Source organism: Zalophus californianus, chromosome 1, assembly GCF_009762305.2.
Source record: "Zalophus californianus isolate mZalCal1 chromosome 1, mZalCal1.pri.v2, whole genome shotgun sequence".
Lineage (NCBI taxonomy): Eukaryota > Metazoa > Chordata > Mammalia > Carnivora > Otariidae > Zalophus > Zalophus californianus.
In genome coordinates, this window is record NC_045595.1 from 213320256 (window position 1) to 213345319 (window position 25064).

Sequence of the window (25064 nt, forward strand, 5' to 3'; positions counted from 1 at the left end):
TAAATTAAGTAATTAATTAGTGGTCAGAGAGAAAAAGAAACCATAGAGAGAGCTTTTATTTCAGAGAAAACAAAAACTTTTCTCTCTCCCCCTTTCCTTCACCTGACATTCAGAGCCCTGGACGACACACAGCGCTGTTTTGTCCACAAAGGGACAGGTGAATGCCCTTTACCAGCTGCTTTATAACATAATCTTTCTTTGGGGCACCTGGGTGGCTCAGTCAGTGAAGCGTCTGCCTTCGGCTCAGGTCATGATCCCAGGGTCCTGGATCGAGTTCCCCATCAGGTTCCCTGCTCAGCAGGGAGTCTGCTTCTCCCTCTGCCCCTCCCCCTGCTTGTGCTCTCTCTCTCTCTCTCTCTAATAAATAAAAGTCTTCAAAAAAAATAAAAATAAATGTTTAAAGATAGTTTTTCTTTGTGTCACAGAATCATAAATACACCAAAAGCACTACTTCAGAAGCAGAACTAGAAATAACCTAGCACACCACTGAGTTCTCTATAGTTTGAAATCTTTTTTTAAAGAATGCTAACACCTTAGGACAATCAATCCCAATATTTCTAATACTTCACACCTTCCTCTGGCCAGAAAGAAATAGGTGCACGCGCGGTACAAGAACATTTACAGGGAAGCCCTCTCCTCACCACTCAAAAGCCACCACAGCAGCGGGATGAATCCCGGGCTCCCGCTGATGTACTTCAAGCCTTTTAGGTTGATGCTCACGTTGTACAGGGACATCAGCAGTAACCTGAAATGGAAAGAAGACAGGTTGAGATGATGCCCCACGTGAAGTCTCACCCTAAATACTCCTGCTGATAAACGGGGCTTTCCTACGCTGCAGATGCCCCATTCTGCAGGCTGGGTGACAGGCACTGTAGGCAGGACGTACGTGAAATAATACCGCTCCCTGGGATGTTACAGGAGAACTGGAAGCTCCAGCAACAGGCCCACAGAAAACCACCTTGTAGAAGTGCACATAATCAAGGGACACAACTGCAGAGAGGGTCCCACAGTAAACCTCAAGACCAAATTTACCGAGGCCACTCCTGCATTTACACACAGGCAGCCCTCGATTCGTAAGTATACTGTGCTCTAACAGTTCAATTCAGCTGCTTACAATTTAATCCTATCTTTTCATTCAATGAACATTATCCATGATGTCTGGGTAGCCAGCACAGGCCATGTAAGTGTGTTTAATCCACAGCATCAGGGATGAAGAGCACCAGCAGGGCGCACTAGGGTGCAGAGAGTAAAGCACTTGCTTGGGGGCAAATGTAAGGGGCGCCAAAATGTTCAGTAGCCAGGATCTTTTAAATGTATTGTAAAGCAAATTTTTAAAAAATCAAAAGTACTGCAAAAATCCCATAATAAGCAATACATCAAAATTTTAAATAAAGATGGGATCAGTAACAGTGTCATGCCAAGGGCGCCTGGGTGGCTCAGTTGGTTAACCGACTGCCTTCGGCTCAGGTCATGATCCTGGAGTCCCGGGATCGAGTCCCGCATCGGGCTCCCTGCTCGGCAGGGAGTCTGCTTCTCCCTCTGACCCTCCCCCCCTCATGTGCTTTCTCTCTCTCTCAAATAATAAAATCTTTTAAAAAAAAAAGTGTCATGCCAAGACACATTGGAGCCTGAGGCAAAAAAAAATCAGTAATAGTGATTCAGGCCATTAACAAGGGCCTGATTAAATAAACTGTGGTACATGCATACATGCATGCCACAGAAAGTGTTTGTTACAGTTTTCTGTCGAAATAGCTGGTTTCTGGGCGCCTGGGTGGCTCAGACGGTTAAGCGTCTGCCTTCGGCTCAGGTCATGATCCCGGGGTCCTGGGATCAAGTCCCGCATCGGGCTCCCTGCTCCTTGGGAGCCTGCTTCTCCCTCTGCCTCTCTCTCTCTCTCTCTGTCTCTCATGAATAAATAAATAAAATCTTTAAAAAAAAAAAGAAATAGCTGGTTTTTTTTTTTTTTTTTAAGATTTTATTTATTTATTTGACAGAGAGAGACACAGTGAGAGAGGGAACACAAGCAGGGGGAGTGGGAGAGGGAGAAGCAGACTTCCTGCAGAGCAGGGAGCCCGATGCAGGGCTGGATCCCAGGACCCTGAGATCATGCCCTGAGCCGAAGGCAGACGCTTAATGACTGAGCCACCCAGGCACCCCGAAATAGCTGGTTTCTAAGTGCCACGGCTTATTCAGGACCTGGGACACAGTAAGCACTCAGTTTAAATATGGAAAGTGAACCAATCCCCAGTGACTGAAAGCCTCAGCATGCAGAGACAGTCTTTTTCTCCCCGTATTTTGATGGGCATTTTCAAAGTAAGGCAATGCTACCAGGTTCAAGAAGACAACACCAGACTAGCACCCTCCAGAGCAGTGATGCCCACTTCTCAGACTATAATCCTAGGCCTCCTCACAGGCCACAAAATGAGCCAAACCTGCCAATCCTTTCCAGTTTCCCTGACAATTTTTACACATATTCAAAATCTATTCACTAGTAATCTATTTCATGAGTTATTAAGAGCAGTTCAAAGGTCGTATTCATGAGGAAAATTCAGCCCTTTAACTACAGCTTTCTGAGGCCTCCAATCCAGGATTCTAAGAGAGAAGTTCTTACTTCTGATCCCCAACTCAGGGAGGTGAGTCCTTAAAATGCAATGTGTTGTCCACGCGGCTTCATGCTACAAGAGCAGGGCTGAGCCCCTGCTGCAGAGACCAGCTGACCCCCAGAGCCTGAAACAGTCTCTATCTGGCCCTTTACAGAAAAGGTTGGCAACCCCTGCCTTCAAAAATGAAAATAAAGTTAGCTAATCTTCTTCAAAACTTAAAAGGTGAAATTAACATTTGAGTGATAACTGGAATATGGGGCAAATTCCAGGAAATACATCCAGTTGAAATTCTTCACTCACTGCCACTCAACTTTAAGGGGCAAAAATGACTCATAAAATTGATAAATGTCTTTAAAATTCATATTTGGTCAAAGTCAGCCATCGTTAAGAGGCTAGGATGGAACAAAGGTTATTGCAATGACCGCAGAACCACCTGAGACCGTGTGTCATCGCCAGGCTACATCTCACAGAAAACCAGAGATGGCTCTGAGGTCGCAGAGGACTTAGCAAATAGCAAACCCAAAAAACTCTCTATTTCTTATTCGAGTGCTTTCTGTTCCAGGATTTCTATCCTAACCACAAATATTTTGTAAATAATTTATCAGGTTTCCAATTGCAAAGTCAAGAGAAACTGCACATCCAATCCACTCTTCTGGCACAGAGTTAAAGTAAATGTCATTTCCCAAACTACTGGAGTACTAGGAGCCAGACTTTTTCTTCCAGTGACCAAAAAGGTAGGCAAATTCTGCTTCCTCCCATGAAGCTAAGCAGAAGATTTGTTATAAACGGATTTACGGGCTCCAAAAGGCACCTTGCCAGGCTCTACGACCTTGAGCATTGCAGATACGTCCAACATTGACAAGGAAAGGGCAGAAAGCAAGGCTAACATAAAGATTCCAGCAAATCTGAAATGCTACAAAAGCAACACAAGAAACTCTCTTTCAAGGAAAAGGACACTGTCTTCACCTAGCTGTAGCAGGCCTGGGGCTGACTGGATTGGCCTGGTGAGAAGTCAGAACGCTGTCCTGATGCTCTGACCGACAAAGCTGAGTCATGCTACTGAACTCTTGTATTCATCTTGAAAGGAATTACAACTGGAAGCAACAAAGAACAAACACACCTGGTACTTCAAAACAAACGAGCTATGAAAACAAACAAAGAGGCATTAACTGTGATGTCCACCCTCCAGAAACAAAAGCCACCAACCGGTCATCTAGACGAAAATATAAAGTAGCCAAATTACCACCATCAAGTAATGCTAAGGAACAATGAGCAATAAAATTCTTAAAAAAGACTGTATATGTTATTTGAGAGAGAAGCAAATAGTAGAGCAATACAACCAGACATTTCAGACCAAATGGTGGGCAGAACCTGGCAGTTAGAGGCCTACCAATTTTTTAAAAATTTATTTATTTATTTGAGAGAGAGAAAGAGTGAGCAAGCACATGTGCAGGGGCAGAGGGAGAGGGACAGAGAATCCTAAGTGGACTCCATGCTGAGCATGGAACCCAACATGGGGCTCAATCCCAAGACCCTGAGATCATGACCTGAACCGAAATCAGGAATCAGACACTTAACAGACTGACCCACCCAGGCATCCCTTTTTTTGAAATTTAATTGAGCATTTACTATGGGCCAATTATAGGAGCAAGTGCCTGTCCTATTAAATTTTAAGTTTTTATTTAAATTCATTAGTTGACATACAGTGTAATATTAGTTTCAGGTGTACGATATAGGGATTCAATGTTTCTATACATCACCTGGTTCTCATCAGGGCAAGTGCCCCCCGACTCCCCATCCCCCTATTTCCCCTACCCTCCTGCCCACCTCCCCTCCAACAGTGTGTTCTCTAGAGTGGAATCTGTTTCTTGGTTTGCCTCTCCCTTTTTTTTGTTCCTTTGCTCATTCGTTTTCTTATATTCCACATGAGTGGGATCATATGATATTTGTCTTTCTCTGACTTATTTCACTTAGTATAATTCTCTGTAGTTTGATCCATGTCGTTGCAAATGGCAAGATGTCACTCTTTTGATGACTGAGTAATATTCCACTGTGTATATACCACATCTTCTTTATCCATTCATCAGTGGATGCACACTTGGGCTGTTTCCATAGTTTGGCTATTGTAGATAATGTTGCTATAAACATCAGGGTGTACATATCCCTTTGAATCAGTGTTTTTGTATTCTTTGGGTAAATACCTAGTAGTGCAATTGCTAGATCGTAAGTTAGTTCTATTTTTTAACTTTTTGAGGACCCTCCATACTGTTCTCCATGGTGGCTGCCCCAGTTTGCAGTCCCACCAACAGTACACGAGGGCTGGGGCACCTGGGTGGCTCAACTGGTTAAGCGTCTACCTTCGGCTCAGGTCATGATGCCAGTGTCCTAGGACTGAGCCCCCCATCTCAGCTCCTGGCTCAGTGGGAGTCTGCTTGTCCCTCTCCCTCTGCCCCTCCCCTACTTGTGCTGTCTCTCAAATAAATAAAATCTTAAAAAAAAAAAAAGTGCACAAGGGTCCCCCTTTCTTCACACCCTCGCCAACACCTGTTTGTTGTTGTTGATTTTAGCCCTTCTCACAGGTAGGAGATGATATCACATTGTAGTTTTGATTTGCATCTCCCTGATGATGAGTGATGCTGAGCATCTTTTCAGGTTTGCTGGCATTCTGGATGTCTTCTTGGGAGAAATGTCTATCCATGTCTTCTGCCCGTTTTTTAAATTAGATTATTTGTGTTTTGGGTGTTGAGTTGTATCTGTTCTTCATATATTTTGGACACTAGCCCTTTGTCAGATATGTCATTTGCATTTATCTTCTCCCATTCTGTTAAGTTGCTTTTTAGTTTTGTTAATTGTTTCCTTTGCTGTGAGAAAGCTTTTGATGAAGTCCCCGTAGTTTATTTTTGCTCTTGTTTCCATTGCCTCAGGAGACATATCTAGAAAGAAGTTGCTACAGCCATGTCAGAGGCCTTACTAACTGTTTTCCTCTGGGATTTTTATGATTTGGAGTCTCACATTTAGGTTTTTCATCCATTCTTAATTTCTTTCTGTGTATGGTGCAAGAAAGTGGTCCAGTTTCATTCTTTTGCATATTGCTGTCCAGTGTTCCCATTTGTTAAAGAGACTGTCTTTTTTTTTCCATTGGATATTCTTTCCAGCTCTTTCAAAGATTTTAACTGACCATACAGCTATGAATTCACTTCTGGGTTCTCTATTCTGTTCCACTGATTTATGTGTCTGTTTTTGTGCCAGTACCATACTGTGCTGATCACTACAGCTTTGTGATGTAACTTTGAAATCTGGAATTGTGATGTCTCCAGCTTTGCTTTTCTTTTTCAAGGTGGCTCTGGCTGTTCGGGGTCTTTTGTGGTTCCATAAAGGTCTTAGGATTGTTTGGTTGGTTTTTTGTTTTTAAAGAAATACAGTAATTAACTACAGAACCTGCTTGTTTTAGATTCTGTGGCTCCCCTCAAGTTAGAACTTAAAAATCAGTGTGTGTAACCCGAACAAAATAGCTATAGGTTATTTTTTATCTACCGTGTTACATTAAAGGCCCACAAAAAGATATAAAGAACAATACAATACCCACCTCCCTGATTAAGAAAGAAAATCTTATCATCATAGTAAAATCCCCTTTGTGAACTATGTCTGAACACAGACACTTCAGAGGGGTGTGAGCCAACACCTCCGTCTGTCACATGACATGCACTTCTAGATGCCTTCACAGCACATGTGCAGAGCCCAGCAACTCCATCATCCATGTCTGTATCAGTGGCAGCATACCGTACGTAATCTTCCACACTGGGGGGAGATATGTGTCTACACTGACTTGTATAGTAATAATGTATTTTCCCTGATGCATCCCAACATTAATTGATCACAATCTATTTACCTATTCTACATGATAACTTCCCAGCACATGCTATTTCAAACACAGATGCTATGACGTTTCTGCACAAGCGTCCTAGTGTTTATAAGCTAAAACTTTTTCTGGAGTATATATCAAAAGGGGATTACCTATCCTTGGCATGAGCATATTAACCTCAACAGATGCTGCCCACCGGCCTCCATCTCCCTCCCACCAGCAGAGTGGACAGGTGTAACCTTTCTCTGGCCTCACATCTCTCCAAAGCTCGTAACTGTTAGATACTGATTTTTTCCAGTGAAATAGAATGAAAAGTTTTTTTCATTATGGTTATAATTTGCATTACAATTGAACTCAAGAATCTTTTCCATACTTATGAAGCTTGCCAGTGTTTCCTTTGTGAACTGCCTCATTATCTCTTTTGCCCATATGTGTATTAGATTATTTGCCTTTTTCTTAATGAAAATGCCAAATACAGATTTTTCATTTTTTAAAAAATATACATAAAGTGATCAAACTAGATAGCATGAAACCCTAAAAATACCGTTCAGAAGAATCAAGGTTATATTCAAACCACCACCCATCAATTGACAACTTCGTACTAGACCAATTCACTGGGTGTTAAACATTTTGTGGCTGAAAGCCCTACCGCCTGAAAAATAATAATAATATAAATAATAATATAAAATAAAAATAATACTTTGGGAAGTAGTTCCCAAACCCCGAACGTTAGAGAGACATTTCAGAAGCTTGGAGATGATCTGTGTTAATATCTGGAAATGCTGCTGACTCTAAGGAATTTGAACATAATCTAAGATTTGTCCTCAAAATGTACTTCCCTCTTCAAAATATTTAACTATTAACCAACATCCTAGAAATATAACTGTCCTTAATAATAACTTTCTTACTACCTAGAATTAATAAAGTTTTGATTGGAAATGACTAAGAAAACCCAATCATGTTTAGAGACTTCTTTTCAACTGGAATTAAGCTGTTCCTTATGTGAAGGTTTCAGGCCACCCAAATGCATGGTAACACTCTGTATGACTTTTAACAACAAATAAGATATAACCATAACCCAGAAAGTGAATGTCTGTATCTCACATGCTCATTTAGCATCATTTGCTGAGCACTTTCTGTGTATTAGGTCTTGGGAAAACAGAGCCGAAGTAGAGTCTATGTCATCCAGAAGTTTACAGCACGTGGAGGAGAGAAAGGAGAGCACCCACTGAATGCACTTTTAGACTTCACTCTCCAAGCTCAGTGTCCTCAGGGTAGTTCTAAGGCACTGCCACAAAGACATTCTGTGGAAATGGTTCTAGAATCACCTTTATAAAATACAGTCTGAGTTCTGACTATCCCAGACAAGTTTTCTCTTCTTTGGAAACTGGGATTCTGTGGGAAAAATCAGCCCGCTGGTCCTTATGATGGTGAATCATCACTCAAGGAGGCTCAGCTCTGCAAATATAGCTACAACCACTCAGAGCTACATCTGTTCAAAGATATAATAATGCTAGCTTGGTTATAAAATACGAACTGGTTTCCCTACAGAGCTCACAAGCTGGTTCTGCAGCAAAGGCCCTGGGAAATTTCACCTGCAGGACTTCTCACTGACTGAACCATGCTGATGACCACTGGGAAGTCGCTGAGTGGAGGCATAAACCAACAAACAACTTCTTCAAGTAGCACATCCAAGGACACCCCCACTCCAGGAGCATTTCTATAATCTTCCACCCCTATGTGCCCAGGCAAGAAACACCTTTGCAGAGTTGCTGTCCTCTCCAGCCTTCCCTGACCATACACACCATATACTCCCTGGGCCCTGAACAGGAAAATGTGCCATGTCAATAACCTATGGTTGGTACAGAGTAAACACATTCCCTTCACAGAATGTGCATCTCATCCCCAAGTCTGGGAATGGTGTTATGCTGAGAACCAGTGGTCTTCATTCAGGAATGTGGATAAACCCTCCCTGGCAACCTCCAATAGCTCGCCCTGCCTGAGGTCTCCTCTCTCCAGCTGGGAAGCCACCTCCAACCCTGGGCCTCCAACAAACCCATCTAATGACATCTCCAACAGGTGTGACCCTAAGTAGCAGCTGGAACAAGATGCTAAAAGGCCTCTCATGGTCTGTTCAATAAGGTTGGTAAAATCATAGTGAAGGATAGGCAATGAGAAACAATTAATGAGAAAATTAAATACAAAAGAAATAGTGGGTACTTAGAAAGGCCGGGAGTTGACCTGATTCCTGAAATCCAGATCTCGCACATAAAACAAAAATTGTGTTTGTCCAGCTCTTGAGTGTCAAGGACAAAGGCAACACCAGTGTCAGTAGAGATGAGACACCACCAAGAGAGGCTCAGGGTCCAAGCCAGGTTCAGTGCCAGTATGACGCACAGTGGCCCTCTGCAACCCCAAGGTCAGGGTGCAACCCCAGATGCTGTGTGCATGCCTGGGCGACCTGTGGCTGGAGGTGGAGGACAAGAATGGATGCCAGTGGTGACAGGGGAGCTCCTGACACAGCATGCCTGACTGCTGGGGGAGAACAGGTGGACAGGGGCCTGCCACCACCTGGTGGCACTGAACTCCCCAGTCTTGGCGGACGGAGCCTGGTCTAGGGCCGGCCCGGGCTGCACGCTGGCACCTAAGAGGCTGTGGTCAATGTGAGAACTGCCCACAGAGAGCGCAGCAGCCCTGGCTGGTGCGGCAGGAAGGTGCTCCCCTTGGAGGCCTGGAGGCCAAGGCTTAGGAGATACACCACTGCCGCAGACAGCAGTCCTGCCATCCAGCACAAAGCACCTCAAGAGGCCGAGTGTCAGCAGGTGCATGTGGCCGCCAGATATCAGAAGTTTCTAGATTTGGAGAATCTTCCCCCAAAACAAGCAGATAAATCAGGGCAAGTGGGAAATTATACAGCCCAACGGGACAGGACACTGAAAGAACTCACTGAGGCTGAGTCACAAGAATGTCCCACTTGTTACCCTGTGGGTATGTGCCACCGAAGAGACGGCCCCGGGTCCCAGAGTAGAATCAAGTCTCTTCCAAGGCCACCGGCCCACAGGGACTTCAAGAGGAAGCAAAAGGAACAGGGCACCATGAGCCACCCTTGCTCCTGGGAAATGTGTCTTGTCATGTCATGTCATGGTAAACCCAAGGCCACCCAAACTCGAGCAGAGCAGGCAGACGGGCCCTGATTAAGCTTGTCAAAGCACAACTGGGAGAAAAAGGGCTGAAGAGGAGCCAGTAGAGAGGGGGAATTTGAAAATGCTGAAGCAAGAGATGACAACTAACTGAGCAAAACCCCAGAGGGCAGCTAATCAAAACCAGAGGTAGCAGGACCACTCACCCAAGAACCCCAGAGGCCACAGATTTCTCTACCATGTGAGAGAAGAAAGTGAGGGGGGCTGGGTACCAATGAGGCAGCTGCAATGAGTAAGCTTACACCCACACCCCCAATTCTCCCTGGGGAGGAGGAAGGAAAGCCTCTGCTGGGAGCCCATCTGCAGAGGACTGAGGAACAGCAAAATGGCCAAGGTCAGAGAATCTGAAGTCTGACCTAGCCACTGTGAAGACCAGAGTGGAGACTGATGAGGACATAGACAGGGGTCCGACAGGAGCTCCGGACCAGGAGAGGGTGAGATGGTGTGGCTGCACTGGGAACCTTCTTGTCCAGCATCACTGTGCAGCCCAGGCTGCAGGAAAGGAGGCCAACGGCTGGTCCAAGGCTGCAGCGTCAGCAAACGGTGGCGAGGGACCTGAGGCTGCTGACGGATGTGCTCCATAATGGAATCCCGGTACGCTAGATGCAAGGGGAGGCTGGGGAAGATGGCGGGGTAGTCAGGAGGGAAGAGGAGTGGTGAGGAGCAGGTGCTCTCAGCAGGGCTAGGGGAGCAATGAGCAGAGAAGGAATAGAGAGAGTACGGACCTAAGCGCTGCAGTGGGGTCTGCCATTTCAGGGGCTGAACAAAGGCCAGACTGTGGCCACAAGACTGGATTATTCACAGTGTAGAGCACCAACTATCTCTGGAGCTGAGAAAGGCAAGCAACCCTGACATCAGAGTATTGAAAGAATCATCCACATACATGATCAAGTCATTCAAGACAGCAGGGAATGGCGGACAGAGGAAGCCACAACCCCAGTGCTTGCTGATTGGACAAGGGGAAGCAAAGGTGGACAGGGAGATCCTGGCTGCTTGAATTCTGAAGAAGGAAAAGGTTTGAAGTGGAAAAGAAATGACTTTTTTTAAATGGACTTTAAAAATGAAAGCCAGGGGGCGCCTGGGTGGCTCAGTTGGTGAAGCATCTGCCTTCGCCTCAGGTCATGATCTCAGGGTCCTGAGATGGAGTCCCGCATCGCATCGGGCTCCCTGCTCAGCAGGGAGTCTGCCCCGCCCCCCACTCATGTGCTCTCTCTAATAAATAAATAAAATCTTAAAAAAAAAGAATGAAAGCTAGGACTTAACAGTTTCCAGTTCTGCACATTCAGGAGCTGGAGGCCACCATGCCATCCTAACAATAAGTAAAAAGCTCAACACACTGAAAAATCAACAACTCCTCTTAGATCCCAAGAACTGGGGAGGACACAGGGCAAACTGTTACCCCCAAGATGAGAGAGAGAGAGACAGGTGAGTATAGGGGGGGGTCACAGCTTACTGGAGCACAGGGTCATGAGCAGAAGCCACTGCAGGAACATAAGCAGGGGCAGGAAACCTGAGCTGACATCGTGAACCTCCAGAGGCTCGGCGTAGACAAGTGTGAGAATTAACACGTCCAAAGGGACTCAGTCATGTAGGCCTCCACAATAGTGTGACACGTACCTCCAGGAGCCCAATCAGGCTTCCAGACCAGGCACAGTGGAAAAGCACCCACTCTGACACATACCCAGGCACTCTGTTCTTCCCAACAAGGCCTGCCCTCAGGGGAAACCAGTCAACCAGAGCCTAACTGACCTAGGGAAAGGAAATAACCAACACTAGCCCACTCCAGCAATCCTCTTCCACTTAAGGGGGGCAGGGGGAAGAAAAAACTGAGAAACACTTGTGAAGTTCCAAGTCCAGAGGCAAAGGCTCACTGGAAGCATGAGCCCTGATCACAGGACTACAGAATGCATCCCTCCCTCCCAACACCTCACCACCACAGTACTAAAGGTTATTTACAGCAGTTCCTTCCCAGGACATCATGTCTGGCTATCAAGAAAAAAAAAAATCACAAGGCAAAAGGCTAAAGAACACATTTGCAAACAGAGCACACAACAGAACCAGACATGGCCGACATGTTGGAATTATCAGGCCAGGAATTCAGAACAACTCTGACTAATATGCCAGAGGCTCTGATGGATAAAGCAGACAACATGCAAGAACAGATGGGCAAATGTAAACAGAGAGATGGAAATCCTAAGAAAGCACCAGAAAAAAACAGTAGAGACAAAAACACTGTAACAGAAATGAAGAATGCCTTTGATGGGCTTCTTAGTGGACTGGACATGGCTGAGAAAGCATCTCTGAGCTGGAGGATATATCAACAGAAACCTGCAAAACTGCAACACAAAGGGAACAAAGACCAAAAACCAGAGCAGAACACCCAAGGACTGTGGGACGACACAGAAGGTATGACCTCTGTGAGGTGGGAACAGCAGAGGAGAAGCAAGAGAGAAAGCAGAAGACGTACCTGAAGCAATAATGACTGAGAATCCCCTAAACTACCGTCAGACACCAAACCACCGCCCCAGGAGGCTCAGAAAACAGCAAGCAGCGTAAGTGCAAAAATCAACTACACCTGCGCACATCATTTCCAAACTGCAGAAAATCAGAGATAAAGAAAAAAATCCTGAACGAAGCCAAAGGAAAAAAACACCTACCTACACAGGACCACAGACAAGAATTACACCAGCTTCTCCTCAGAGAGGAGAGCCAAATATTTAAAGTGTCAAGAGGGAAAAAAAAAAAAAAACTTAGACGCCTGCATCCAGTGAAATTATCCTTTAAAAAATAAAGGAGAAGGGTGCCTGGTGGCTCAGTCAGTTGAGCATCTTGTCTTCAGCTCAGGTCATGATCCCGGAGTCCTGGGATCAAGCCCCACATCAGGCTCCCTGGTCAGTGGGAAGCCTGCTTCTCCCTCTGCCTGCAGCTCCCCCTGCTTGTTCTCTTTCTTTCTCTCACTGACAAATAAATAAAATCTTTAAAAAAAAATGAAGGAGAAATGAAGACTTTCTTAGACAAAAATTGGAATTTGCTGCCGATAGACCTGCCTTGCAAGAAATGTTAAAAGCTCTTTAGAGAAAAGGAACATAAGTCAGGACTCAAGTCTAATCAAAAAAAGGAAGAGGTCTGAAGAAGGAATAAGTGAAGGAAAAAGTAAAAACTTGCTTTTCTTATTCTTACTTGATCAGCAGTTCATTCAAAATAACAGGCACGAAGTCAGTCAATGATCACGACTTGCAGGTAAGGAAGTGCGTGGCAGCAGGACACTGGAGGCACGGGGGTAGGAATCAGGACCACCACGTGACCAGAAGGCACTCCTACCACCTGGGAGCTGACACGCTGTTATCTGAAAGCAGTGGATTAGTTGTAAACAGACTGCAGGCTGTAGGGCAGCAACGAAAACCAGTGAAAAAGCAGTTTAGATGATACACTACCAAAGGAGAGAAAACGGAACCCTATAAAATGCTCAATTAAAACCATGCAAGGCAGAGAAAGAGGGGAAGACAAAAACAGGACAAAGACCAAGGGCAACAAACAGAGAAGAGTCACGGGTGTGGTCGACATTAGTCCAACAGTATCAGTCATCACTGTGACCGTCAATGGTCCAAACGCACCTATGGAGAGACTGACCGTCAGAGTGGATCAAAGACACAGTTCAACTGTATGCAGTCTTCGAGAAACCCACTTTAAATATAAAGATAAGTATAGATTAAAAGTGGGGCACCTGGGTGACTATGTCAGTTAAGCATTCGACTCTTGGTTTCGACTCAGGTCATGATCTCAGGGCTATGAGACCAAGCCCCACACTGGGCTCTGTGCTGGGCATGAAGCCTGCTTAAGATTCTCTCCCTCCCTCTGCCTCTTCCCCTTCTCCCCTGCTAAAAAAATATAGATTAGAAGTAAGTGGATGGAGGAAAATATACCATTTTAACACCAACTGAAAGAAAGTAGGAGCAGCTATGTTAATTTCAGACACAGCAACTTTAGAACAAAGGAAGTTACCAGGGATAAAGAACGGTATCACATGATAAGAGGGTCCATCCTTCAAGAAGATGTAACAATCCTTAACATATATGCACCTAACAACAGAGTGTTAAACTATGTGAGGCAAAAGAATTGCAAACAGAAATAGATATACCCACTATTATAATTAGAGACTTTAACACCCCTCAGACCACAGTGAAACTCAACTAGAAATCAGTAACAGAAAGATAACTGGAAAATCCCTAAGTACGTGGAGATTAAACAACATACTTCTAAATAACACATGGATCAAAGAAGAAGTCTCAAGAGAAATTTAAAAATATTTTGAACTGGGGCGCCTCGGTGGCTCAGTCATTAAGCGTCTGCCTTCAGCTCAGGTCGTGATCCCAGGGTCTGGGGTTAAGCCCCACCCCGGGCTCCCTGCTCCGCGGGAAGCCTGCTCCTCCTTCTCCTTCTCCTGCTTGTGTTCCCTCTCTCACTGTCCTCTCTCTGTCAAATAAATAAATAAAATCTTAAAAAAAAATATTTTGAACTAAATGAAAATGAAAATACAATTTACCAAATTTGTGAGATGCAGCAAAAGCAGTGCTCAGAGGGAAATTTATAGTACTGGATACATGTTAGAAAAGAAGAAGGATCTAAAAATCAATCATTTAGGTTTCCACCTCAGGAAACCACAAAAAATAAAAACAAATTAAGTCCATAATAAGCAGAAGAAACAAATAATTAAAGCAGAAATCAATGAAATTGAATACAGAAACCAGTAGAAAAAAAAAAATCAAGAAAACCAAAAGCTGTTTCTTTGACAGAGGATACATATTACTAACATCAGAAACGGAAAAAAGGGGGTGCCTGGGTGGCTCAGTTGGTTAAGCGACGGCCTTCGGCTCAGGTCATGATCCTGGAGTCCCTGGATCGAGTCCCGCATCGGGCTTCCTGCTCAGCAGGGAGTCTGCTTCTCCCTCTGACTCTCCTCCCTTTCATGCTCTCTGTCTCTCATTCTCTCTCTCTCAAATAAATAAATAAAATCTTTAAAAAAAACAAAAAAAAAGAAACGGAAAAAAGGGACATCACTACAAATCCCACGGAAATTGAAAGGATAATAACCAATACTAGGAATAACTCAATGTCCACAAATTGGATAACCTGGGTGAAATGGACCTGTTCCTTGAAAGACACAGTCTGTCAAAACTCACACAAGAAGAAACAGATTATCTGTATAGGCCTTTATCTATTAAAGAAATTGAGTCAATAATTAATAAGCTTCCAAAACAGAAAACACCAGGCCCAGATGGGTTCACTGGTGAATTCTACCAAATATTTAAGGAAGAAATTATACTAATTCTCTACAATCTCTTTAAGAGGACAGAAGCAGAGAATATTTCCTAACTCATTCTATGAGAACAGCATTACCCAAATACCAAAACCAGATAAAGACAAGAAACCTATAGACAAATACCTCTCATCAACACAGATGCAAAAATCCTCAACAAAATATTAGCAAATTGAATCCAAAAATGCGTAAACAGAATTATACACCGTGACCAAGTGGCCTTTATCCTAGGTATGCAAGGCTGGTTCAGTATTTGAAAACCAATTAATGTAATCCATCACATCAATAGACTAAAAAAGAAAAAATCACAAAATCATATCAATAGATGCAGAAAAAGCATTTGACAAAATCCAACATCCATTCATGATAAAAACTCTCAGTAAACTAGGAATAGTTTACTGGACACACTTGACAAACTGGTTTCAGCTCAGGTCATGATCTCAGGGTTGTGAGCCCGAGCCCTGCGTTGGCCTCCTTGCCGGGCACGGATCTGCACGGAGAGGACAGGACAAAAGACAGATTGGGGCACCTGGTGGCTCAGCTGGCTAAGCCTCCAACTCTTAGTTTTGGCTCAGGTCATGATCTCAGGGTCATGAGACTGAGTCCTGCGTGGAGCTCTGAGCTCAGCGGAGAGTCTGCTTCTTTCCCTCTCCCTCTCCCTCTCCCTCTGCCCTTCCCCCTGCTCACACACACACACGTGCATGCACTCTCTCAAATAAATCTTTTTTTAAAAAAGGTATACAGATTGGGAAGAAAGAAAACTGTCTTTGTCCACAGATGACATAATCATCTATGTAGAAAATCTAAAAGAATCAACCAAAAAAACCTCCTAGAACTAATAAGATTATAGCAAGTTTTCAGGATGCCAGTAACCATACAAAAGTCAATTGCTTTCCTATATACCAACAATGTACGAGTAGAATTTGAGATTAAAAATGCAATACCATTCACATTAGCAAGCCCTAAAAATTCAATACTCAGGTATATATCTAACAAGATATGTAAAAGATCTGTATGAATAAAACTACAAAACTCTGATGAACCAAAGAACTAAATAAATGGAAGACAGAAAGACAGACAAGAAAGGAGAAAAAAGAAAGGAAGGGAAGGGAAGGGAAGGGAAGGGAAGGGAAGGGAAGGGAAGGGGAGGGAAGGGAAGGGAAGGGGAGGGAAGGGGAGGGAAGGGAAGGGGAGGGGAGGGAAGGGAAGGGAAGGGAAGGGAAGGGAAGGGAAGGGGAGGGAAGGGAAGGGAAGGGGAGGGAAGGGGAGGGAAGGGAAGGGGAGGGGAGGGGAGGGAAGGGAAGGGGAGGGAAGGGAAGGGGAGGGAAGGGAAGGGGAGGGGAGGGAAGGGGAGGGAAGGGAAGGGGAGGGAAGGGGAGGGGAGGGAAGGGAAGGGGAGGGAAGGGAAAGGAAGGGGAGGGAAGGGAAGGGAGAAAGATAGACAGACTGGGGCCCCTGGGTGGCACAGCTGGTTCAGCGTTCAACTCTTGGGCTCAGCTCAGGTCATGATCTCAGGGTCTTGAGAGCCAGTCCTGCATCAGGCTCTGAGCTCAGTGAGGAGTCTGCTGGAGTTTCTCTCTCCCTCTCCCTCTGCCCCTCCTCACTCTCTCTCTCTCAAATAAATAAATCTTTAAAAAAAAGAAAGATAGGTAGATTGATTCCACTTTCATGGATAGGAAGACTCAACATTGTCAAGGTGTCAGCTCTTCCCAACTTGATCTGTAGATGCAATGCAATCCCAATCAAAATCCCAGCAAGTTATTTTGTGGATATTAGCAAACTGATTCTAAGGTTATACGGAGAGGCAAAAGGCCCAAAATAGCCAACACAGCACTGAAGAAGAACAAAGGTATAGGACCAACACTACCTGACTTCAAGACTCGCCATGAAGCTACAGTGATCAAAACAGTGGGGTACTGGTGACAGAAAAGACAAATAGATCAATGGAACAGAAGAGAGCTCAGTAATAGACTCACACAAATATAGCTAACGGATCCTTGACAAAGAAACAAAGGCAACACAAGGAGCGAAGAGAGTCTCTTCAACAAGTGGCACTTGTTGTTGAAGTGGACAACTGGATGTCCACACACACAAAAATGAATCTGGATACAAATCTTACATGCTTCACAAAAATTACCTCAAAGTGAATCACAGACCCAAATGTAAAATGCACAACTATAAAGCTCCCAGGGAATAACATAAGAGAACATCTATGACCCATACAGTGATGCCTGCTGTAGACACAACACCAAGAGCTGTGAAAAAAATAATTGATAAGCTGGACTTCATTAAAATTAAAAACTTCTCTGAAAGACCATGTCAGGAAACTAAGAAGACAAGCTACAGACTGAGAGAAAATATTGCAAAAGACATATCTGATAAAGGAATATTGTCCAAAATATACAAAGAACTCTTAAAACTCAAAGCCATGAGAAGACACGGAGGGACCGTGAGTGCGGATCACTGAGTGACAGAGCCAGTCTGAGAAGGCAGCGTCCTGTGTGATTCCAGCAACAGGACTCTCTGGCAAAGGCACAACCGCGGAGATGGTAAAGGGTCCATGGTTGCAGGGGCGGGGGGAGGAAAGAGGAACAGGTAGAACACAACAGATTTCTAGGACAGTGAAAACACTCTGTATGTTATCGTACTGATGAATGTATGTCATAACACATTGGCCCAAACCAACCGAATGTACAGCACTAAGATTAAATTCAGGTATACTATGGTCTTTGGATAATTATGATATGTCAGTATAGGTTCACTGTTGGCAAAAAAAAAAAAAAAAGCCATTCTGGTGAGTGATGTTGACAGTGGAAAAGACTATGCATGTGTGGAGGCAGAGGGTATATGGAAAATCTCTGTATCTTCCTCCAAATTTTGCTGTGAAACCAAAACTGCTCTAAAAAATTTAAGTCTTTTTTTTAAAAATCCCCATCTCTGGGTCTGAGGCACCCAAACTGCTGAAAATGAGTAGCCTTTGATCACAGAGGTGAAAAGAAAAGCAAAATCCCCAGGAAAGAGGCAAGTTACAGTCCAGAGAGAGAGGCCAAAAAGAGAAGTTTACTTGCAGTACAAGAAAGGTCCTGGTTCCAGAGGACTCCAGGTCAGGAGTGAGCAGTGACAAAAAACATGACCAAGCAGCATGCAAATCAGAAGGCGGCCAGAGATTATGAAGTGAGAAGAGCCGCTTAGGGACGGTGCACGCAGAGATCCCAAGTGGGGTTTGAGGTGAACAGTCCATACATGGGCTTTGCTCCCTTGGCAGATGGAAAACTGCCAAGAAAGCAAGCAAATGTCTCTGAATGCAAGTCTGCCCATCTCCCATTGCAGGACAAGGGCTGCCTAAGATGCAAAGGCACAAAGCTCCATGTGCTGGAACCACAGAGACTAGAAGAGTTGCAGCCCCACACAAAGCCTTGCCTCGGAAGTGGAGCAGGGGGCTGACTGGCCCCATAAACACTGACTTTGTACAGACCACAGATGCAAACAATGGTGTAGTATCCAGAACACATAAAAAACAACAGAAAGTCGTAAAAAATACAACCCAACAGAAAACAGGCAACAGACATGAACAGGTAATTCACAGGAAAAAAACCTGTTCTGAACCTGTGCAGAGTTTCAACCTCACTGGTAATACCCATCTCGAGATAGGCAGACAGATGTAGAGAACACAAGCATTCTTTATAAGACAGTAACTAAGAATGAAGCATTGAGGAAGGTGTGGGAGACCCAGAACACTGTTACCGTGTGGGTGAAGTGCAGGCTTTGGTGACCTGTTTGGCAGCATCTTATCAATGTGAAAGTGTGCTTTCCTTCCTTCTCAAATACTGCACTTCAGGGACAGCTCCTAGAGAAGTGCTCACACAGGTGAGCAAGGAGGTATTTGCCACAGATGCTCACTACACCACTCCACGTGAGGAGTAAAACCCGAAAATAACCTAGTGCCCATCAGGGATAAAATGACCCAAATGTCACACCTTCTCTCATGCAAGATATGTAAAAGGAATTAACTAGATCCACAGAGCCACGTGTAAAAACATACACAAAACCACGAGTTAGACATCATGTTGTATTACATATTGCTCATGGACATGTATTTGTTAGCACAAAGTATCAGAACAGACCCGAGAATCTGCTTCCAGATAAGGTAGGAGTCACAGCCCACCCTCCTGCTTCCACTGAACACGGCTATGAATTCTGAACAGAATATAAGGAGCAGCTCCACGAAACCCCAGAAAAGTAAACAGGAGCAAGCAGGCAGACTGGGAAGAAGTCCAGAATTGCAAGAACCAGCAACCCAGCAGCAAGTTTACCACTCAGCCCCCAAGCCCAGGCGCAGCACTGACTTGCACAGAGCGCCACTCAGGCTGGAGTATCAGGAAGGGGCCCTGCAGGGCGTGGGGCCCCCACATCACCGCGGCTGTGTGGGAAGGAAATCTTCCCCAGCCCTGGAAGCTGCGGAAGTCAGACACAGCAGGGCACGTGGAACCCCAGCTCTCCAGGCCAAGGACAGTAACTAACAAGTACCCAGCACACGGCGGAGAGTAAAGAGATCGGGCAGGTAACCTCACAAGGCTCTTCAGAACCCCTGGCCTCACGCCAGGCTGTGCACATGTGAGTCCAATCACGAACAGCACACCGCAGCCTGAGGGTAAGTCGCCAGCAATGACCCAGGTGTCAGGCTGGCACGGGTGGCACCAGAGGCCAGTTCTGAAGCTGGAAGGGACCCTGAAAGCACGATACCCAGAAGGCTGGTCAGAGCTTGTGACCTGGACCCAACCAGGCTGACTGCCTGCTCAAACAAAAACATCAACATTCTCCACAGTTTCAACAAGACCCAGGGTCTCACAATATTCAAATGTCCACAATACAACCCAAAATTACTCAGCACATGAAGAAATGGGAAAAATCCCAACTCGTATGGGAAAAAACAACCAAGAGACACCAGACCAAAATGACAAGAGACTTTAAAGAAGCTATTAGAAACAATGTTCCAAGGAGGAAAAGCACCCACCCAGAATGAACAGTGTGGTAGGCAGAATCCTAAAATGGCCCAACATCTCCTGCCCTAGTCCCCGGCCTGAACACAATGTAACACCCTGGTAGTGGTCAGTTCTATGGCAGAGAGTCACTGCAAACGTAACTGACGTGACTCCTCAGGTGACTCTGAGTTCATCAAAAGGAAGTTTATCCCGTGATGCCTAACTAAACCCATAAGCCCATCAAAAGCACAGCATTCTTTCTAGCTGGTAGCAGAAGAGGAAGTCCGAGAGCTCCCAAGTGTAAGAAGGATTCAGTGAGCTGCCGGAGCTCGAAGATGGGTGGCTCATATGATCAGAAATTCGGTCAGCACCAGAAGCTAAAAAAGCCCCCACGTGACAGCCAGCGAGGAACAGGGGCCTAAGTCCTACAAGCGCAAGGAACTGCATTTGCCAGCAACCTGAACATTCCTAGAAGCACTCTTGCCCAGAGCCTCTGGAAAAGAGTCCACCCTGGACAACACCTTGATTTTGGCCAGAGACCTAGTCAGAGACCTGGGCGAGCCATCTCAGACTTCCAACCTACAGAACCATGAAGGTCGTGTTGTTTTAACCACCAGACTTGTTACCCAGTAGGAACCCAATACAGATTTGGGTACCTGGCAGTGGGACACTGCTGTAACAAATATGTAAAGTTCATTTTGAGGTAATTAATATAAACTGAAGTGTCACATAATAGCATCTGGGACTCACTGATTGCTCTAAGGTAAGAACATTGTTTTTGTTTCTTAAGATTTTTCTAAAACAGTACTGAATAAATGCTGCATTCCTTAATTCTCCGGGCAATGTGTTTCTTCTGTTTTTTTAGAACTATTGCCAAATTAACTGTGTTTACTTGAAAAAGAAGCCCAATCAGCAAATTCTTACTATTAAGTAAATAAACATGAGCTTTTTAATATCATCCACCGTACACTTTGAGTTTGGTACACTGTCCTGGCTTCAGGTCTCCCAGAAGCTGCAGTATGGTGTCCAACAGCACCCGACTTGAGTTAACCAAGAATTCGCGACCACATGCTATGGCAGCAACATCTGCAACAGAAAGATAAAACAAAGCATCAAAATCACTGTTATTTCAGAGTCTGGAAAAGCCTGCCTGAGACAGAGTATTTTTTGCTATTTTTTTCCTGAAGAGACCTAATGAAAACACAGACTAGCCCACGAGGTACTACCAAACAGCGTCATCCACAGAGCTGACAGCCCAGAAAGAGTAACTGACAATCACAGCAGTTATTAAGATGCTGAGTAATGTCCTCTGTGATTAGCAGATGCCTCGGTAGTGGAACAGAGCATGGAATCTAAGTATGTCTGCAACCTGACCACAGCATGCTCCAGAATACTGGATTAAACAGCTCTGGGCAGTCAGGGTTCAAACTGAGGTGGTTGCGTATTACTTTATCTGGGACCAAAGACACTAAAATCCACTTTCAATCCTGGGAGTGAAATCCTAATGACTTTGAACCACAACAGCAAACTGAAATCATGAGATCAAAAAAGAATATGAACACAATCCTGAAAAAGCTCTTTTTCTAAGTTTTACATCCTGGTGTGGGTCGGCAAGTATCATGTTTCTTCATGCCTGAGGCCCTGCAAAACCAGCATGGAGATCAAACCAGGTGACTGCCCGGGCTCCGTCTGGAATCCCAAGGCTGCGGCTTGTACTGGTTCTATCAGTACCACCGAACACTCATCAGGCTGCATCGGTGCTCCCAGGGTACTTATGTATGTGTTGGTGGGACCCTTCTTTAGCTCGGTGTAAGTACAGGGACTAAAGTTCCTAACTCAAAGGAACAGGCCAAACTGGAAGAGAAGCAGGGCAGCAGCCATGGCCTCCCCGACTCCGAGGGGTGTGCTTCCAGTAATTCACAGGTAGACGCATCTCACGTGTGATCCTCATAGATAGCTTTACTAGTTTAAGGAACTTTTCTTCTATTTTCAGTTTGCTGTTAATTATCAAGAATGGAGGATGAATTTTTACCACTTATTTGTTCTCCCTTTGATTAACTCCAATCTGACGGCAGAATATAAAATTTTATCTATGCTACCAGATCAACTTTATGGAATCAGTCCTGGACATTCCTGTTTATTTTTGTCTATCTGGACTGAGAAGAATCAAGAGAGGGATATTAAAGTCTCCTAAACCTAACAGATTTTTTCCCACTTCTGCTTGCCTGTCCAGCAAGTTTTGCCTCATAAATTGGTGCAGTGTTATCTGGTACATAATTTCACTTTCCCTTCACTGACATGAACTTGCCTTCTTTGTTAATGAATCTGAACCTGACAATTATATTTTCTAGTACATGACATACTCTAATTTTAGTAAAGAAAACATATGTGGGGAAACTGAACCTTCAAGCATTTGGCATCATAAACTCATAGAAAGTCATTTTAAGGTTGTTTTTCAGAGGAAAGCCTTCTTTGAGCAACTACAGCCAACCACCTCCTAGAAACCCCACAGAAAAACCTACATCTAGCTACATCCTTCAGTAGCCAGTTTCCAGAGATGACTTGCCCGCAAACCATGCCTCCAGCATGCAAACCCTGAATTGTCCCTGCCCTGTGACTCGTGTAACTAGCAGAATGCAGCAGAACTAACACTGTGTGACTTTCAAGGCTTCTACCTTGGTCTCTTGCCACTTTTTCTAAGAAGCCCAGAGTCACTAAGAAAGAACTCTAACTATGCTGAGGCTGCCACGATGCAAAGACCACAGAAAGAGGGCACAGTGAGAAGCCCTGAGACTACATGAGGAGAGCTGCCCCCCGCGAGCCTCCCACTGTTCCAACCCTCCATGCTTTGAGCGGCCCCACCCGAGGCCCCAATAGACTGCAGAGTGGCAGCAAATCACCCCTGCAAAGCCCTGAGCAAACTACAGGCTCATAAGCAAAGTAAATGTGCTTGTTTAAAGACCTGAAGTTTCAAGTGGTTTGTTATAAGCACTAGAGAACAAGACATCACTAAGGTATCACTGAAGAAAGCGTTACAGAGCAAAACACACATTGCATCTTAGCAGGCAACAACACCCAACAAAACACAACAAATCCCATACCATTTGTCCAGTATCGGAATAGCAAATGTCAGTCCTGTACTTCACTGAGTATCAATAACTAAAGGGCAAACCTACCAAGTAAAATAAATATGAATTAATTCCTATACATGGCCCCAGTATTCATCAATCTGTCTGGGATGCTTATGAGGCAACTCCAAGACTACAAAGGATTGCTAATGTAATTTTCTATTAAAATGTACTTATATTTTCTAGGTTTATTTTTAAAATTATTTACAATTATTTCTATAAGTTACCATAGTAATTACATAATTTAAGAAATTAATCTGGTATCAGTTATGTATGCTAATAAAAATACAAAGAGTTGAGGGATGCCTGGCTGGCTCAGTCAGAGGAGGGTGCGATTCTTGATCTCAGGGTCATGAGTTCAAGCCCCAGGCTGGGTGTAGAGATTACTTAAAAAAATCTTGGGGTGCCTGCGTGGCTCAGTCAGTTAAGTGTCTGCCTTTTACTCAGGTCATGATCCTGGAGTCCTGGGATCGAGCTCTGCGTTGGGCTCCCTGCTCAGCGGGGAGCCTGCTTCTCCCTCTCCCTCTGCCCCTCCACCCTGCTTGTGTTCTCTCTCTCTCATGCTCTTTGTCTCTCTCTCTCAAATAAATAAATCTTTTTTAAAAAATCTTAAATACATATATACAAAGAGTTGAGATGTGTTATGTCTGATATTTTTGCTTTAGGTTGTAATAATTTTGTCTTATTTTCACCAATAGAAATAATAACAGAGTACTGGCATAATGACAGACATATAGATCAATGGTAGAATTGAGAATCCAGAAATAAGCCCTCATTTTATTTTCCTCAACTGATTTTCAAGAAGCGTGTCAAAATAATTGAATGGAGAAAGAACAAATGAATAATCTTTTTAAATAAATGGTGCTGGAACAACTGGATATTCGCATGCAAACAAATAAAGTCGAACCTCTGACAACAAACATAAAAATTAACTCAAAATGGACCAAAGACTTAAATGTCCAGCTAAAACTATAAAAGTATTAGAAGAAAACATAGGGATAAATCTTCATGATCTTGGATTAGACAATGGTTTCTCAGATGTGACACCAAAAACACAAGCAACTAAAGATAAAAAAAAACTGGATATCATCAAAATTTAAAACTTCTGTACTTCAAAGGATGCTATCAAAAAAGTAGTAAGGCAACTGACAGAATGAGAGAAAAATTTTATAAATCACATATCTGATAAGGGACTGGTATCTGGATTATACAAAAAAACTCTTACAAATTTCAAAATGGGCAAAAGTGTTGAATAAACATTTCCCCAAGGAAGACATACAGATGGCCGATAAGTACATGAAAAGATGCTCAACATTATCAGCCAGCAGGGAAATGCACATCAAAACCACAGTTAGATCCCACTTCACGCCCACTAGGATGGCCACAATCAGAAAGTTAATGAAAAAATACTGATGAGTGTCTGGAGCAACTGAAGCCCTCAGGCATTGCTGGTAGAATTGGAAAATGGCCTGACAGCCCCTCAGATGGTTTAAACCATATGATCATGTGACCCAGCAATTCCACCCCTAGAAATGAAAACACATGTCCTCACCAAAACTTGTACACAAATGTTCACAGCATCATTATTAATAATAACAAAAAAGTAGAAACAACCCAACATCCATCAACTGATAAATGAATAAATGTGGTATGGCCGTACACTGAGTATCCCCCTGCCATACAAAGGAATGACGTGGACAGACCTCGAAAACACGACACTAAGTGAAAGAAGCCTGGCACAAAGGACCACATATGCTATGATTCTACCATATGAAATGTCAAGAATAGGCAAATCCAGAGATAGAAAGCAGATCAGTGGTTGCTTAGAGCTTGGGGAATGGCAGTATTGGGGAGTGATGGCTAAGGTTAGGGGGGTTTCTTCCTTTCTTCTCAGGGTGATAAAAATGATTCAAAATGAACTGTGGAAGTGGAGGCACAACCACATGAAGCCATCAAAGTGTATACTTTAAAT

At 44.1% G+C, this 25064-nt stretch overlaps 1 protein-coding gene across 1 annotated transcript in view; it reads right to left on the reverse strand.

The window, feature by feature from the left end:
• The window catches only part of LOC113916743 (heat shock transcription factor 2 binding protein), a 98265-nt gene that overhangs the window by 37727 nt on the left and 35474 nt on the right, over positions 1–25064 (reverse strand). The window contains exons 7-8 of the mRNA XM_027583609.2: positions 20933–21050; positions 642–745 (exon numbers count right to left, since the gene is read on the reverse strand). Of these exons, the coding sequence (XP_027439410.1) occupies positions 642–745; positions 20933–21050 (222 nt within the window). The remainder of the gene's footprint in view (positions 1–641; positions 746–20932; positions 21051–25064) is intronic.